Raw genomic sequence first — 16,448 nt, 5'->3', positions numbered from 1 at the left:
GCTTTCAAAGTTGACTACAGGGGGTCACCATCTTGTAACTTTGTTAAACATCTTTGCAAGACTAAGACTGTGCACATGCTCAGTGTGGTCTGGGCTGCTTAGGGATTGTCATAAACAAAGCTGCTTGAATTCTGCATGGCTGGGAAGTAAGGGGGGGGGCTCCCCCTGCTGTTCATAAGTATGATTGTTTCCCTGCTCAGCAGTTAGGGACCGTCTGACAATTCCTATCCACAGCAGTAAATGAAGGGAGAATTTCACTGCATACAGTCAGGTTTCTTATAAAAACGGTACACATTTTTTAATTAAAGTATATTGGATATAGGTTTATTTTTCATTAAAGAAAGTAAAAATGGGATTTTATTTTTTTGCCTTTACATGCCCTTTAAAGTTAACTTTTAGTATGTTATAGAATGGATAATTCTAAGCAACTCAATTAGTCTTAAAGGAAAACTTTACCTCCACAAACAATGTCGGTCTCTCTCTTCACAGTGCGCACAAACATACCAAACATGTTAGGTCACATGAGCCAATTAACAGACAGAGTTCTGTCTTTTGCTTCCACACTTCCTGTTACAGTAAGAGCTGCAGTATTTCTGGTCAGGTCATCTCTGAGGCAGCACACAGACCATCATGAAATGGTGGCTCAAGGCAAGAGATGTCAAAGGGCAATATTTAATTAAATATATTTACCAGTTTGGTAAGATTCTTTAATATGCCAATTCATTTTGGGGGTATAGTCTTCCTTTAATTTTTTTCTTTTAAAAAGTTTTTTAATTATTTGCCTTCTTCTTCTGAATCTTTCCTGGTTTCAAATGGGGGTCGCTGTGAACGGCTACAAATGTATTGATATTGCTACTTTTTACTAGTCATCCTTCTAATCAGGCCCTCTCCATACATAGTCCAGTAATTTATTCAAATCAGTGCATGGTTGCTACGGTCATTTGGACCCTAGCAATCAGATTGCAGAAATTGCAATCTGGAAAGCTACTGAATTAAAAACCTTAATAACCACAAAAACCACCAATTGCAATTTGTCTCAGAATATGCACCATAAAAGTTAGTTTAAAGATGAACAACCCCTTTAAACACTATCTGGTTGCATGTTCTCTCATTCATAAAGGATCAAAGAGCATCTCTTGCTAATTGTCTTATATTGGCTAATACAATAACTAATTTGTAGTATTTAATGTAGCCACCTTGTAGAAAGGAAAAGATGACTTAATGGATCATTTAATGTGACCCCAAATACAAGCACTAGAGCACTAACAAACATAAAAACACATCCCATAGTGCTCATTCAAATTGTACTTTCATGTGGGTCTGCACCAAATGTCAATCTGGGGCTCAAGAACCTGATGACAAAATTATTGATAGATTGCATCAAACAAGTATTGTCTCCTTTAAGGTCTTTGCAGGCCTGGGACAAGGTAGGCAGAGTGAGCAGCTAATTAAGCTGCTGTGTTAAGGGGAACACAAAAACAGCAATGAGCAATGAGGTTACTCAGCCTAAAACCTAGAACCCTCTGCTCCATATATGTATGTAATTTTCCCTGCTTACTAGTTGTTCTCCCCAACTGTTGAGTGCTGTGGGCTTTTCATAAAAATTATTTCCACAAGTCAAGAATATTAGGTGTACTACACTCCGGTGAAATTGAACAAAATGTTTCCTGCCACATCGGCATTATGTTGGAGGGCTTGCGGACAAGAGGGCTCTCTCTCCCATATAATGTGGTCCTGCCCACGACTATCTGAATTTTGGAAGGCTATTGGGGATCTGGTAACGAAACTCTTTTTCTATGCAATTCCAATACAAGCCTCTAATGCAATACTGGGTCTTCCACATATAGGTGTCTCCCCCCGGACCAGAAACTTCTAAATTTTATATACACTGCTGCCAGATTGTCTATTACTTCCAATTGGAAGTCTTCTCGTGTTCCAACCATAGGCGAGACAATCTCACGTATCCGTGATATGAAATTAATGGAAGAAATGACAGCCAAACATCACGGATCCTTGCCTAAGCACGACAAGGTTTGGTCGAAATGGGCCTATTATGTGTCTCAAGCACTTGTGCAGGACGGGGGGGGGGTTGCGTGTATGATTAAGACTATGATAGTTTGTTGCCTTGTTGTCTCCCGCATGTAGCCCTCTGGTCGACCAATACTTTCTACCATTTTTGTAACTCTGTATATTCCCTCTGACATCCATGTACACACCCTCTTCCCTTCTGTTTATTTTATCAGCAGAGAATTATGTATCAATGCCATACATGACTTGTTTTCCTGTTATGTCTGTATCTTGTGTTTTTATTATGCATGGAAACTTAAATGCTAAACCAAATAAAATTTAAGTTACAAAAAAAAAAAAAAAAAAAGAATATTAGGTGCCACCCTTTGCAACTAATGGAACCCACAGAGTGAAGGTGCAAGGGGTATAAGTGTGCTTATCCTTAAAGGGGAAAACATGTTTATACAAAATGCATCCGTTAATAGTGCTGCCCCAGCAGAATTTTGCACTGAAATCCATTTCTCAAAAGAGCAAACAGATTTTTTTATTTTTAATTTTGAAATCTGACATGGGGCTAGACATATTGTCAGTTTCCCAGGTAACCCCAGTCATGTGACTTGTGCTCTGATAAACTTCAGTCACTCTTTACTGCTGTACTGGAAGTTGGAGTGATATCACCCCCTCCCTTCCCCCCATCAACCCATCAGCAGAACAATGGGAAGGTAATCAGATAACAGCTCCCTGGTAGATATAAGAACAACACTCGATAGTAAAAATCCATGTCCCACTGAGACACCTTCAGTTACATTGAGTAGGAGAAAAAATAGCTGGCGATTATAAAGGAGGACTGACACGCTTATTTTAAACCCACAATTGTGAGTGTAATTTTAAATATTTTTTTAAGTAAATAAAGGGATCTATACTATTTCTATGCTCCATATTTTACAAACAGTGAGAGAACAGTTGCAGACAAGACACCTTTGAGAGATATTTATTGCCTGCAGAAATAACATACACATTGTAATTATCCACCTACTGTACAACTTGGTGAAGATATGAAAGGTTGAACTATATCGTGCACAATTGCACTAAATAAGGTTAGATAGTGTGTGTGGTTGTGGAACTACAACTCCCATAAAACTACACTATATAGTATTATTTTTTCCCTTCTTTCCGTCTTTTTACCACCTGATACGCTACGCACACAACTGCTGGAGCTTTATATCGCTGACTCTATATTCTATATATTTTTGGGATTTTTTCATAACACTCGAGGGAGACGAGTTTCCAGGAGTCGGATCAACGCAGTATTACAAAGATTTTTTGGACAATCATTCATTAAAAAACTCTGCCTGAAAGGAGTGACATTTTACATGGTAGAGTGAATTATTTGCGGTGTAAACAGTGTCATTTAGAAATAAAAACGACATCATAAAAATCATGACAGAATCCCATTAAACCTGCAATTAAGTGTTTTGTAATGCCTGGATCTGGGAGGATGAGATCTGACTAAGACAACCCTGTCCAAACCAGAAGCCATGCTTCCAAAAGCAAACTTGTGTGTTGTGAGGGTTGTGAAATCTAAAGACAGCTTACCTGTGACTGTTCAAACTGCTGTAGTTCCATCACATAGTTTCTTTCCCAGTGTCCTTCCAGCATTCCCAGCAACATTGTATATGAATTACATTAGATCACGTTGAACATCATGATCATGACTTTGAATTGGAATATGTTGAAGTATCCATAACTGATAATATAAATATTCATATATGAAAACTTAAGACAAGATCACAGTGGAACTCCTGCTTCTAAAACAAGTTGACTTCATCCTCAAGAGAATTGTTGAACATGCATGGATATTAGCAAGACTTAAGTTCAAATATATCTCTTCACTAATGAGCTGTAAGAGAAAAACAGACGGCACCAAAAGGAAAAGATCAAAGCGTTCAATTGCAAACCAATGAAAATGTATTTTTTTTTTACTTCAAGTCAAGTCCTTCGTTTCCAGCTGAGAAAACTGAAATTGAATCATATAAGAATTCACCACACTGGGAAACACATTTCTGCAAGCTTTTTTTCAAATGCCCATTAAAACGAGAGGATGTCCCTTGGCAATGTTCGGCATGTTGCAGCCGGTCACTTTAAAAGTTGGCAAAGTTGCTGAAAATGAGGAAACAGTTGTGCTGTTCTGCCATGGTAATATTTAGAAAAGCCTTTGAATTATATTGTTTATATTCTGCATCTATTTTTTCAGTGTGTCATCTTGGAACTTCAACAATGTGCAGAGATAAAGGAAAAAGATCAGACTTTCAGAAGCAAAACTTGTAAACTTGTTTACAAATCAAAATTTATTAAAATAAATATTACTCACAAGTAACTTATAGGTGAAGGTTTGGCTGTTTCCATACAGGGCAGCAATCTTCATAGCACCGATATCTCTGTGCATAGACTGATCATCTTCTCTATTTGAATGACTTGGAGGAAATGTTGTTGAGGTTATATAAGACACACTCAAACCTGAACCTGACACGCACACGCACAGTCTCACATCTTTTCTTTCAAAACATTGAACAGACTGTCATAGGTGAAAAGAACCAGTGGTTGTCAATAGAGGGAGATTCTACATACATTACTAATTTGTTCCTGCGTCTTCTTCAGTCTTTGCAACTCAAGAGTGTCGGTGACAATGCTAAAGCCTCTTCCTTTGTTTTCTTCAAATTCCTTTTTGTATTTTACCTGCAAAATATAAAAAAACCCACCATGGTTTCTACTAAACTCAATGTTCTCATCATTCTCCTAAAGGCCAAAAATGTGTGGCAGTACAATGTTCTTTTTAAGCTGTATGTTTGTGCATACACATATAGGCATAGTCAGTCTGGCCTGTCTGAGTAGCAGAGGATCTTCTGGTGGACCCAGACCTCAATTTAGGAGAAATCCCTTTATCCAAATCTTATGTCCACTGCAGGCCTATATACAAACCTATACAATACCTTTATCTTATTGTGAAAGTGAGCCAGAGTGTTGAGTTGTCTGGTGGGCCCTAGGAAACCCAGTCCAACACACAAACAATACACACCAAATTGAGGAGAGCAACAGAAATGTTGTATGCATAAATATCAGCACCAAGCCAAATTCCATTAGTGCAAAAGACCTAACATGCAACTAACATGCAACTAACATGCAACTAACTATTGAAATATTGGTGGCAGAATCAGTTGTAAATAATTTGTCTAAATGGCTTGTTAGAATTTGTGTAGTAATGTACAAAAAAAAAACAGAACCCTAAATGTAATTTGTACTGTGCAAGACTGGAAGCGCTAATGTGTTGGCCATTTTATTGGGAAAGTGTCATTTATTATCAGTAGTGTCAATATACAATGTACCAATATTTCAATATGTTTAATATTATTAAAAGCTAAACTAAGAAAAGGTTTTGCACCAAAATTGAATGTTAAATAGAATAAAAAACTTTCCAAAAAAACAACATTTTGGGTTCATGTAGAGCAGTGATCCCCAACCAGTAGCTCGTGAGCAACATGTTGCTCTCCAACCCCTTGGATGTTGCTCCCAGAGGCTTCAAAGCAGGAGCTTATTTTTGAATTCCAGGCTTGGGGGCAAGTTTTGGTTGTATAAAAACCAAGTGTTTTGCCAAACAGAGACTCAATTTAGGTTGTCAATCCATAAAGGGGTTCCAAATGGCCAATCACAGCACTTATTTGGCATCCCAAGAACATTTTTCATGCTTGTGTTGCTCCCCAACTCCTTTTACTTCTGAATGTTGCTCACAGGTTCAAAAGGTTGGGGATCCCTGATGTAGAGCAATCTGCAAAGTGCAAGAAAACAGGTGTAAAGTGCCATTTTTTCTTTCCCTATGAGATTTGTATATGCCGACTATAGATGCAACTCTATGCACACATAGGATCAGATTTACTAAAGGGCAAATTGTGGTCTGCGACCACTTCGCCAGGTGCAAATTCGTTACCACTACGCTAATTCACTAAAATTCGCTAGTGTTTGCCCTTTAGTAAATATGTCTCATAGACTGGAATGGAGAGAGTTGAGCCAATTACGCATACATTGTCTAAAAATACTATATGGGAGACACATTAGACAAACACGGATGTCCCATGGCAGTGGCATAACAAGATAATTCTGGGCCCCACAGCAAATTATTTTTTAGGCCCCCAAAATATTTAGAGGTTTCGTTTTACCAATAGTTATTGAAACTATATATAAATTAGGGCCTCATGTGTCCCTTATACCTCCTGGGCCCCCCTGCAGCTGCAAGGTCTGCTTTCTCTATATCTACGCCCCTGGCATGCCCCTATCTTGCATGTCATTCAGGACGAGTTAGGGGACACTCTTGCACATCTACTTTCTGTGCCTGCACTGCACCCTGTACATACACATTCAGTTTTGTACACTTGATAAATAAGCCTGTTCATAGAGCCTGCCTGAATACAGTTGCTTTCTTCTTTTTTTATGTCCTGCACAGATGGGCTTCTGCAACTCTGTAGTGCCAGTAATCCATGGGTTCATTTAATAGGTAGAAGGCTTAAAAAGCCTGGTAGCATGCTGTTTGTTTCAGCCATGGCATTGATTTTGCTATATGCAGGAGCGAAGGATTCTAACTCCAACGTGTGAGCAGATTGCATCGGGAGGTGCAGCCAAGCCTGTGTTAATGATGGGGCAATATTGCAAGCTGCACCTCCTGCACAACTTGCACATCTAAATGATGATAAGTTAGAGGAAGGGTAGCATATGTGCCTCCTCCCAGCTGCCCCACTTGAAAAGAGCGTTGTCAACATAGTCAGCAAACACTGTATTCAAGGAGCTATCTGCAGAATGCTTGTGGTCCATAAGGGAGTGAAGAGGCCTGCATTTAAGGCAGAACACAGTATAAAAAGTGCACAAAAATGTTCTTTACACACTGTGTTCTGCTCTAAAATGACCCCCTACAACATGTTGTGCACTTGGTTGAAGCTTATAAGGAGTGTAAATAAAGTGGTTCAGCAGAACCAGTGGTTTATTTAATGTAAGCCCTATTCAGTGAGCTCAAGTTGAAAAACAGGGTATACGCATGAATGAAATTGGGGTTTTCAATGTCTTATTCTTTTTAGTAAAATCAGCCATTTACTAGTTGGAAAAATTCATTTACAGAGGTTTTCTCTTCGCCATGTTCTCAATATATAATTATCATATAATATCTCTATTAGTGGAAAAGTTTAAAATAGATTGGAAACCCTCAGGGAAAGTAAATCAAAGGAGGTAATTAAAAATCAGATGAAAGCATAGATGAGTATTCAGGAATACAAACGAAGAAGATTGTATCCTAAATCATTATCTAATGAGACAATCCTCTTGAACAACTTCCAGTGTCACTATTTGCAATTGAGTGAACCAAGCTGGCATCCCTGCAATTAGTCATTTAGAAATTCCCTCTAGCAGAAATTCCCTCTGGACTTCTGTTCACATGAAACTAGACGTGTGCCTTCTCTTAAAGTTTTAAGTAAGTTGGTTGACATAATGGGCCGACTGTAGGTCAAATTCTGTAAGGAGCAGCAAAGACAAGAGGTAAGATAGACACAGAATTGGATGGATCAAGGCTTAAATGGCTGGACAAGGGTCAGTACAAAAGGGTAATTCCAATGTGACAGTAAATATATTACCAACCCCATTCTTGACAGGTATTTTGTCAGCTAGGCCCGCGAAATTTCAATTTTAGGCAGGTGGCAACTCTAGATGGTCTGCACCTACCGACACTTTGCACTGCACCTTGTGTTGGATTTTTACCCGTCACAGACAGACCTTGGACAAAAGAACTCTATCAGACTTAATTAACCTCTTTAGTTAATGTTATTTACTGACCCTGTGCCTATAAGGAACATGGATTATTATACTGGCCTGCAAAATGGAAAAACCCTCTATACTACATTACATGGCTTTATATCAGTCCATTCATGGTCTGAGTTGATACAAATTCCCACTGAAGTCAGGTCAATTTTTACATAAGCACTTGCTGGCCCAGTTTTTTTCAGTCTTGTGTGTGACACAGCAGGAAAACCGATCATCAAAGTATTATACAAACAGGGGATTGGAGCAGAAACATACAGTAAATCCACCTACTGGAGGATGCTGAGACTTAGTTCAGCAATAGCTATAGAGATGCATATTGCAAATCTTGGACATATAAATGATAATTAATCATATATGACCATGCTAATGAAAAAAAATGTATTTAGTGTAAAACTCTCTAGAGCAGGGCCCTGTCTTCCCTGTGTAGTGGGTGGTTTTATAGATACTTCTTCTATGGAATTGCTTTGTGCTCTATAAATACACAGTGATGATAATGAAAAATAAAGATATATCTCTAACTGCCTGTTATTATTCAGCATCCCTAATTCAATGGAAAACACTTCAGTGCTTCTAAAAATCAGCATCTCGAATTAGAAACGAGCCTTTGTCATTTAAAGGAAAGGGAGGGGTTTCCTTTTCTACTTATGATATCCTTGGGTGGATCAAAGCTTGCATTATTCATGCACTCAAAGGCATATATATATGTAATGGCTGCAAGAAAGCTCTCAGTTTCCAATATATGAATAGCCAGCACTGCAACCAGGTTAACCCCCTTCCAAATTTGCTGCAACTTTTAATATATGTACCCCTTGCTATAGCCCACTGTGTGCAATACAAGTGCAACAATAGTATTTTTATTAAAACCTAATTTCATAAGCTATTAGAGCTCTTTTTAAGGGTCAAGGTGCAAGGTGCAAAAAAAAAAAAAAAAAACAGACACAAAGCACCATTCATTTTCTGCACCCTGCCCCAATAAAATTTGAGCTGCCCCCCAGGGGTAAAACTCTTTGTCATCCAAGAGTGGAGCACTGCTATGGTATGCAGCTTGGGAGGTGGGTTGCATATTGGCATGCCCCTAGCTTGTATGTCATTTAAAATGTGAATTCCAGTCTACTGGGGAGTCTTGACCTTACCAAGTATTCATAAATAATGAAAACTGTGCTGTCATACAGTTATCATTCCTTCAACCTAGGGTTGCCATCTTTTCTGGAAAAAATACCGGCCTTCCTATATATTTATCTTTTTTCCCTATTAATAACATTGAGATCAACCATAATTTTTACTGCCCAGGTCGGTAAAATACCGGTCAGATGGCAACCGTACTTCAACTCCTTGCTTCCCCCCTGCCTGCCCTACCCAATGGTGTAAACTGTAAAGGGTATAATATAAAAACGCATTCAATCTTCTCCCACTTTCATTATTCCATGGAGTAGAAAAGACTCCTACCTCTTGCACTGTGACATTGTTACCCTCCTGTGTGACATTACAGTGTAATGTTTAGCCCAAACATTGCTCCATTATCTTAGTTCATAGCCTTATAACCTTATCCTTACTCCACCAAAACACTAACTCCCCCCATTTCTGCCCCATTTATGAAAAGTTAAGTTTTTCTTCCCCAGCATCATTGTGAATATAAATAAAGGGTAATTTACAAACACAGTTGCAGGGGCTGTTGCACTAAAATGGACACAAGTATATACAGTATGGCTCACTTATGGCTGTTCCTCTCTCAAAAAATTATGGGGGTAAAAAAACACTGAGGATGCACAGGAAATACAATTGTTTTATAAATTTCATGGGTGCCAATCCCCATTGCTTCAGACCTGGCTCTGTGTCCTTTCCACTGGACCAGGAAAGCAGCTAGCAGGCTTGTTCACCTGGACTTACTATCACCTGGCCTTACTATCTCCTCCCAGCAACCTTAGGTGACTATCTTCCTGCATACCAGGATCTCTCAGTGTTGCCTTAAACAGATTTCAAAGACTAACCTGGGTCCTAACAACTTGAGTCTGGTGGGTTTTGCCTGGAGAGCACACTGCAGTCTCCTCGGTATGGAACTGCATACCTCTCAATGGTCAATGGTCCATTTTTGTCGCCCCTCCCTGCTTCCTCCACACATAGTTTATTACTTGATTCAGTGTCAGACCGGGGCACCGGGGGCCCATCCAAAAACCTTAGACCAGAGGCCCACTCTCAGTACTATTTTCTTCCTCTCTTCACTCAACTTCTATTCTCCTAGTCTTTTTTCTTTACATACTATAATTTATATACCACTATTTAGCCTCTTTATTAAGGAAATAAGAAATTGTCATAAAAATGGCAAATGTTTGGCAGAATGAGGGTCCACTGACCCCTGGGCCCACCGGGAGTTTTCCTGGTATCCTGGTGGGCCAGTCCGACACTGATAGATGACATGTTCCTGGATGTAACATCAACCTGCTGATGCAGAGTAGCAGAGCGGAGCTCATGGGTGCCATCTTCTGTATCTTTGGTTCCTTTTTTTTCTCTTTGGTGATTTACAGAGCTTTTTAGCACATGTGCAGTTGGTTCTAATACCCAACTGGCTTCAACTGTGAATGCTCCAAATGCTCAGAGAAGATGTCCCCTTAGCAAAAAATCCAAATATACAGAAGACGGCACCCATGAGCTCTGCTGTGCTATTCTGCATCAATAGGCGAGCGTTACATACAGGGACACTTTTTCAAGTAATAGATTATGCATGGAGGAAGCAGGGAGGGGCAACAATGGAAGCATTTGGCTTTTCTCTTTAGAGGGGTTTAACTCTTTAACATTATTATATGGATAAAGTATTAAAAAGACTTGGTCTGTATAAGAGCAGCAGTGTTGCAGACTTCAAGTCATCACAATCATGTCTTTTTAGGGAAATCTGCAGAGCATTTATACCAAGCATATGGCACATAGAAGGCAATGAAACTTAATCTGGAATATCATGTTGCATGCACCATCTTCCATGTGCTGAACACAGTAATAAAGGACAATCAGTCTTACAGAAGGTATTGTTGCCCTTTTTTCTTCTTTACCTGACTTTGAATTTCACTTTGCTGTTTTAGCCGAAGGTTTTCAGGAGTATCTGTCACTGTGGTGAAGGACTGTTTTGGATAGTGTCTAGAAAAGATGAACAATGTAGATATCAATTAGTATGTTTAAACATGTATTGGGCCTTATGAAGGCATCATCAAATATGAATCTCTAGTACAATGGCAGATCCATAACATGAATCTCAACCCAACAACTCTGTCCTCAACATATTCAAGGAGAAGGAAAGACATCCTGCACTTGGGGGTGACAAATGTTAGGCACCCCCAAGTGATTGTATTGACTCCTGGGCCAGTGCTCCTAACAGCAGAAAACTGCACCGGCTCAGGGTTATACCAGTGAGCACCACATAGCGCTTCTCTCCCATCTTCCGCTTTCTTCGCGAGGCTGCGCATGCGCAGTAGAACGAAAAGCCTAACTTTAACTAAATGCTGGCTATTTTGTTCAACTGCGCATGTGTTTGCCCCGGGAAATTTGAAGCAAGAAGAAGCTGGAAGAGGATCGCTCAAGGTGCTCGCTGGAATAACTCCGGGCAGTTTTCTGCTGAGCTGAGCATCGGCCCAGGGTTTTAGGTAAGTAAATACAATCACTTGGGGGTGCCTAACATTTGGCACCCCCAAGTGCAGGATGCCTTTGCTTCTCCTTTAAAGGAACAGTTCAGTGTGAAAATAAAAATTAGATAAATAGACAGGCTGTGCAAAATAAAAAAAGTTCTAATATAGTCAGCCAAAAATGGCTGGAGTGACTGGACTTCTAACATAATAGCCAGAATACTACTTCCTGCTTTTCAGCTCTCTAACTCTGAGTTAGTCAGCAACTTGAAGGGGGGCCACATGGTACATATCAGTGAGTTTGCAATTGATCCTCAGCATTCAGCTCAGATTCAAAAGCAACAGATATGACCCATGTGGCCCACCCTCAAGCCTCTGATTGGTTACTGCCTGGTAAACCTGTAAACCTGTAAACCAAGAGAGCTGAAAAGCAGGAAGTAGTGTTCTGGCTATTATGTTAGACATCCAGTCACTCCAGCCTTTATACATTACATTTTTGGCTAACTAACTATATTAGAAACGTTTTTTATTTTGCACAGCCTGTTTATTTACACAGTTTTTATTTTTACACTGAACAATTCCTTTAAGTCCCATACATTTCAACATTCCAACATGGAGACTTTACATTCCAGCAAAACCCATTAAAACTCTTTTACTATGAAGGTGAATGTTGGCATCAATGGTGGAATATGGACATCTTCTTATTAATAATAAAGAGAGAAAGTTTAATCCATAAGGGTTATAGAATGGTGCCTCCACCTACTCTGTACTTACCGTAATTAAAATAAGACTCCTAATATACTAGAGCTGTACTGTAACTGAAATTAGTGCTTGGCAGGTACAGTAAATTAGGAATATGGAGCTATAGGATTTAGTTTAAGGCATTAAAGGCAGCTCATTGCACAAGTATATTCATTCTTTGAAGGCCACCCTATTAATTGTGCAGAGAGCATAGTTGTAGTATGTGGAATCCTAATAAAAAGCCAACTGCCTGTTTGTATTTCCACCTAAACAGCTTGATTAGAGTGCTCTTGGTGGGTGGTGCAGAAGTGAAAGTGAAAGGAGAAGAAGCAGGAAAAGATAAAAGAGTGCTGATATGGGGGTCATTGTGTGAGGGTTGTAACCAATTTCCTGAGGACAAGGTTAATCTTATTACTAGAGTATTTAATTAACTCATGTTGCTTAATAATTTAGTTCCCTTCAGTATATGGGGTGGCCACAGTGAGAGATGGATCCAGAGGAGAGAACATTATTTTTTCTGTGTTGGGATTAAGCAGGGATCTAAATACTCTGTGTATAAGATGAACTTTATACACAGACACATTTGCTGAAGCGACTCCTAGTAGCTGAGGTTTGGGAATGTATAAGAGTTTCATTTTTTTCAAAGTTTATTTGATTTGAATTACTTGAAGAAATAAGCAGAGTACTGAGTAGTCTTTACCCACATCATTAAGCAACAGTGCTGAAAAGTGAGACGGCTGCCTACACACCAATTTATTAGCTAAAAAATACATTTGTTGCTTTAGGAATAACATTTTATTTGGTAGAGTAAATCATATGTAATGTAGATAGTGTAATTAAAAAATAAAAACTACAGCATAAAAATCAGGACAGAATCCTTTTTACATAGCAGAATATTTTTTGAACCCAGTCTCAATCTGCCCTTATTATTAAAGCTAACCATAAATATACTGATAAAACCATAACAAACATGGAGACTGATTCGATTCAGTGAGAAAAAGGTCACATGAAAAGTCATGGACAAGATACTGAAGTCTATGGGAAGAAACTGGAACTGAATTAGGAGAATGAGATAACCTTTTCTCACTGAATTGAATCTGGGTCACAGTCTCATATCTACAGTATGTTCTATGGAAAACAGCCAGTTTGTTAATTGGGCAGTTGGAAAATTTCCTTTTATTTGGCCAGTGCATGGAGGATCTGCAGATGTAAAAGAGATCACAGAACCTCACCACTTCATTCAGATGTTTAGCAATTAATTGTCTGTTTTCTGCTGAATATTCTGCTTTCACTTACAGTTTTCTATCTTTTGTAGAAATAAGAAATTAAACATTACACTTGTAACTGTGCTGCAGTCAGTAGTGTCAGCTTGCTGCACTATATAACATCTCTTGAGCCTTACAGTGTCAGACTTAAAGGAGAACTAAAGCTTAACTAAATGGCTTAACTTGATGGACTTTGTATTTTTTCAACCCAATTTAACTATGTAAAGAAGTAGCTGGGAATGTTCTACATTATGTTTTGGGCTTCTGTACCAGCCCAAGGCAACCACAGCCCTTTAGCAGTAAAGATCGGTGTCTCCAAAGATGCCCCAGTAGCTCCCCATCTTCTTTTCTGCTGATTCACTGCACATGCTCTGTGCTGCTGTCAGTTACTGAGCTTAGGGACCCACTCACAATATACAGTACACATAGAATAGAAATGTCACAATATAAGGCTGATTAGTAATTAATACAGATAATTACTACATAGCAATTCAGTCCAACTAATATCAGAATTTAATAATCAGCCCTGTAGCATCATCTAATATTACAGGCCAACCTAATTTTCTGCTTGATAATCTGCAACAACCCCTAAACTTAGCTTCTCAACAGCTGCTCAGAGCCCACTGAGCATGTGAGTGTCACAGACACTTTCCAAGATGGTGACCCCCTGTGACGAGTTTGAAGTCCAGGATCATTGCTGCTATTGAGAGGTTGAAACTTTAGGCTAGTGCAATAAGTTCAGTATATAAAATATGGCATTTTAGTCATATTAATTTTTAGGGTTTAGTTCTCCTTTAAAGGTGTGACGATTGTTCCAAATGAACAAATGTTGTCTGCAGACTGTCATGTACTATAGCTGTTAGTACTACTATTTCACTGCTGACAAACCTACTGATGAACAGACTGTGGGGTGCTATCAAATATATTTATTTTTGTCCAGGCTACACATGCAACAGCCGAATTATATCACATCCACCTATAATACTGAATAATGTCTACTATCATGTAACAAAACAATTGTTGAATAATAAATCTAGAGTGCTTGCATGCATGGGTGGCAGTGTGACCATATGTTCCAAAGTGGATAGATCAGTTGGGAACAGAATGTGCCAGACCTCTACTGAGAACACTTCCTCCTTCCATGGCGGCAGGAGGGCTCACATGTTATTTTTATTTCTTATGTTACAATTAGTGGCGAAGGAAACAGGTGCTCATCTATTTTAATCAGATACTGTATACAATGTCGGACTGGGGTACCAAGGGCCCACCCAAAAACCTTAGACCAGGGGCCCACCAAGAAAATTTAGACCAGGGGCCCTCTGTCAGTACTATTATTCTTCCTCTCCTAGCTCAACCACTATTTATAGTTTTACATACTATAATCTATTATTCCATCTATTTAGCCTCTTTGTTCTCATAAATAGGGAATGGCCATGAAATAGGCCAAATGTTTAGCAGCACAAGGGCCCACTCACACCTGGGCCCACCAGGTTTTCCTGGTATCCCTGTGGGCCAGTCCGACACTGACTGTATATACCAATGACTCGGGCTGTTTTGGTCCATATTGCCGAATGCTCCTATGTGTATGCCAGAGGTGCAATAAAAACTACTGAATAATAATAAATCAGCACCAAGTTTTCTATGAAGGTTTCACAGAGTAACTTGACAAAGACTTAAAATGCTGCAAAACCACATGGTTTCCATTAGTGACTTACCACAGCCAATCAAAGATCTGCATCATTTCAAGTTAAATGGGATCTAAACTATGTTGCTCAGCCATGCTGTATCCTAATGTTGCTTTACTACAGGGTCCAGTATACTCCAACACAGGACTATCCATGTTTTACCTGTTTATCCATATTTTCATGGCTTCCAAGACTGCTCAAGAGGTCCACTGACATCATTTATTATCACTGTTTATTATAATCTGGCCCACATGAATAATTTATTAACATAGGTGCAGATTGTGATTTCCCTTTATCAGCATGTCCATCATGGCAGTAACACCAGGGTCCCTTGGCCTTAGTAACTAACCACACTTGTGTGTAGGGTGGACGCAGTAGCACTTGGGGCAATAATTATATGGAAGTATAAGAAGCGTGGACACGAGTACCTTTAATGAATGGAATAAATATATACAACATTTGTGTCTATTTTAGAAGCTGCATTTGTAAATGACCCCATGTAATATAGTGAATAACTGACCCACTATATGAAAACAGTTGAACCAGGACTGCTCCAACATTAAAGGTGAAAGCATACTGAGAGCTGCAGTTCAGCAACATCAGGGGGGTTTATTCACAGTTCACAATCACAAAACCTTATCATTTTCAAACAATACACCATAAATAATGCCTTTATTCAATGGCATTCTGTTTTCTATTGTAATGTATGTTTTTAAAAAGATTTCCTTTTCCTTCCTTATGTTGCCAAGAAGAAGCGGAGTAAACTTTATTAACTGTTTGATATATTAATTAATACAGAAGCAGCTTCTGTAGCAGAGAAACTGTTTAACATTAAAAAAGTTAATATAACAATGACTTGTTTGTGGCCACAGCAGAAGAAATCCGTGAAAACTCACAGTAATCATGGACATGGAATAAAGCAACTGCAGCAAATAGCTGTGGGATTTAACAATACAATTCTGTTTTATATAGGCATTAATAAAGATATTACTAGCTCTGCTTGCAGTTTAAAGTTTGCCCATTAGCTGGTGTATTTCAGGCTAGTTTGGCCGCAGTTTTCTTTATCACCTCCACTAGGCTTCCTAATGTGTTACAATCTCATTACAAGAAAACAGAAGTGGGTTTGGCCTAGCAGTCCATGGACAGAACATGACGCCACTGGCTAATTTGCAATGGAATTCATCCCCTTCCCAAGTCACCATGGGTACGGCGTAGCAAGCAAACTTCTTCCGAACAACTTTAGTCATAGTGATCTTTTAATGGTGAGCTGCATATCTGTGCATTAA

The 16,448-nt window shown here is 39.0% G+C and overlaps 1 protein-coding gene across 4 annotated transcripts in view; it reads right to left on the bottom strand.

Annotated features, from left to right (window-relative positions):
* The window catches only part of nebl.S (nebulette S homeolog), a 129,595-nt gene that overhangs the window by 64,084 nt on the left and 49,063 nt on the right, over positions 1-16,448 (bottom strand). For 2 of the 4 annotated variants that reach the window (XM_018269117.2, XM_041567426.1), the window contains exons 3-4: positions 10,905-10,989; positions 4,636-4,743 (exon numbers count right to left, since the gene is read on the bottom strand). In XM_018269117.2, coding sequence (XP_018124606.1) covers positions 4,636-4,743; positions 10,905-10,989 — 193 coding nt within the window. Of the gene's footprint in view, positions 1-3,603; positions 3,720-4,635; positions 4,744-10,904; positions 10,990-16,448 lie in introns of those variants that run through there. The other 2 variants (XM_018269116.2, XM_018269114.2) reach the window with 2 other exon arrangements.

The sequence above is a fragment of the Xenopus laevis genome, chromosome 6S, assembly GCF_017654675.1.
Source record: "Xenopus laevis strain J_2021 chromosome 6S, Xenopus_laevis_v10.1, whole genome shotgun sequence".
Lineage (NCBI taxonomy): Eukaryota > Metazoa > Chordata > Amphibia > Anura > Pipidae > Xenopus > Xenopus laevis.
Note: the sequence above shows the minus strand (reverse complement) of the source record. Positions and strands in the feature narration are given on the sequence as shown.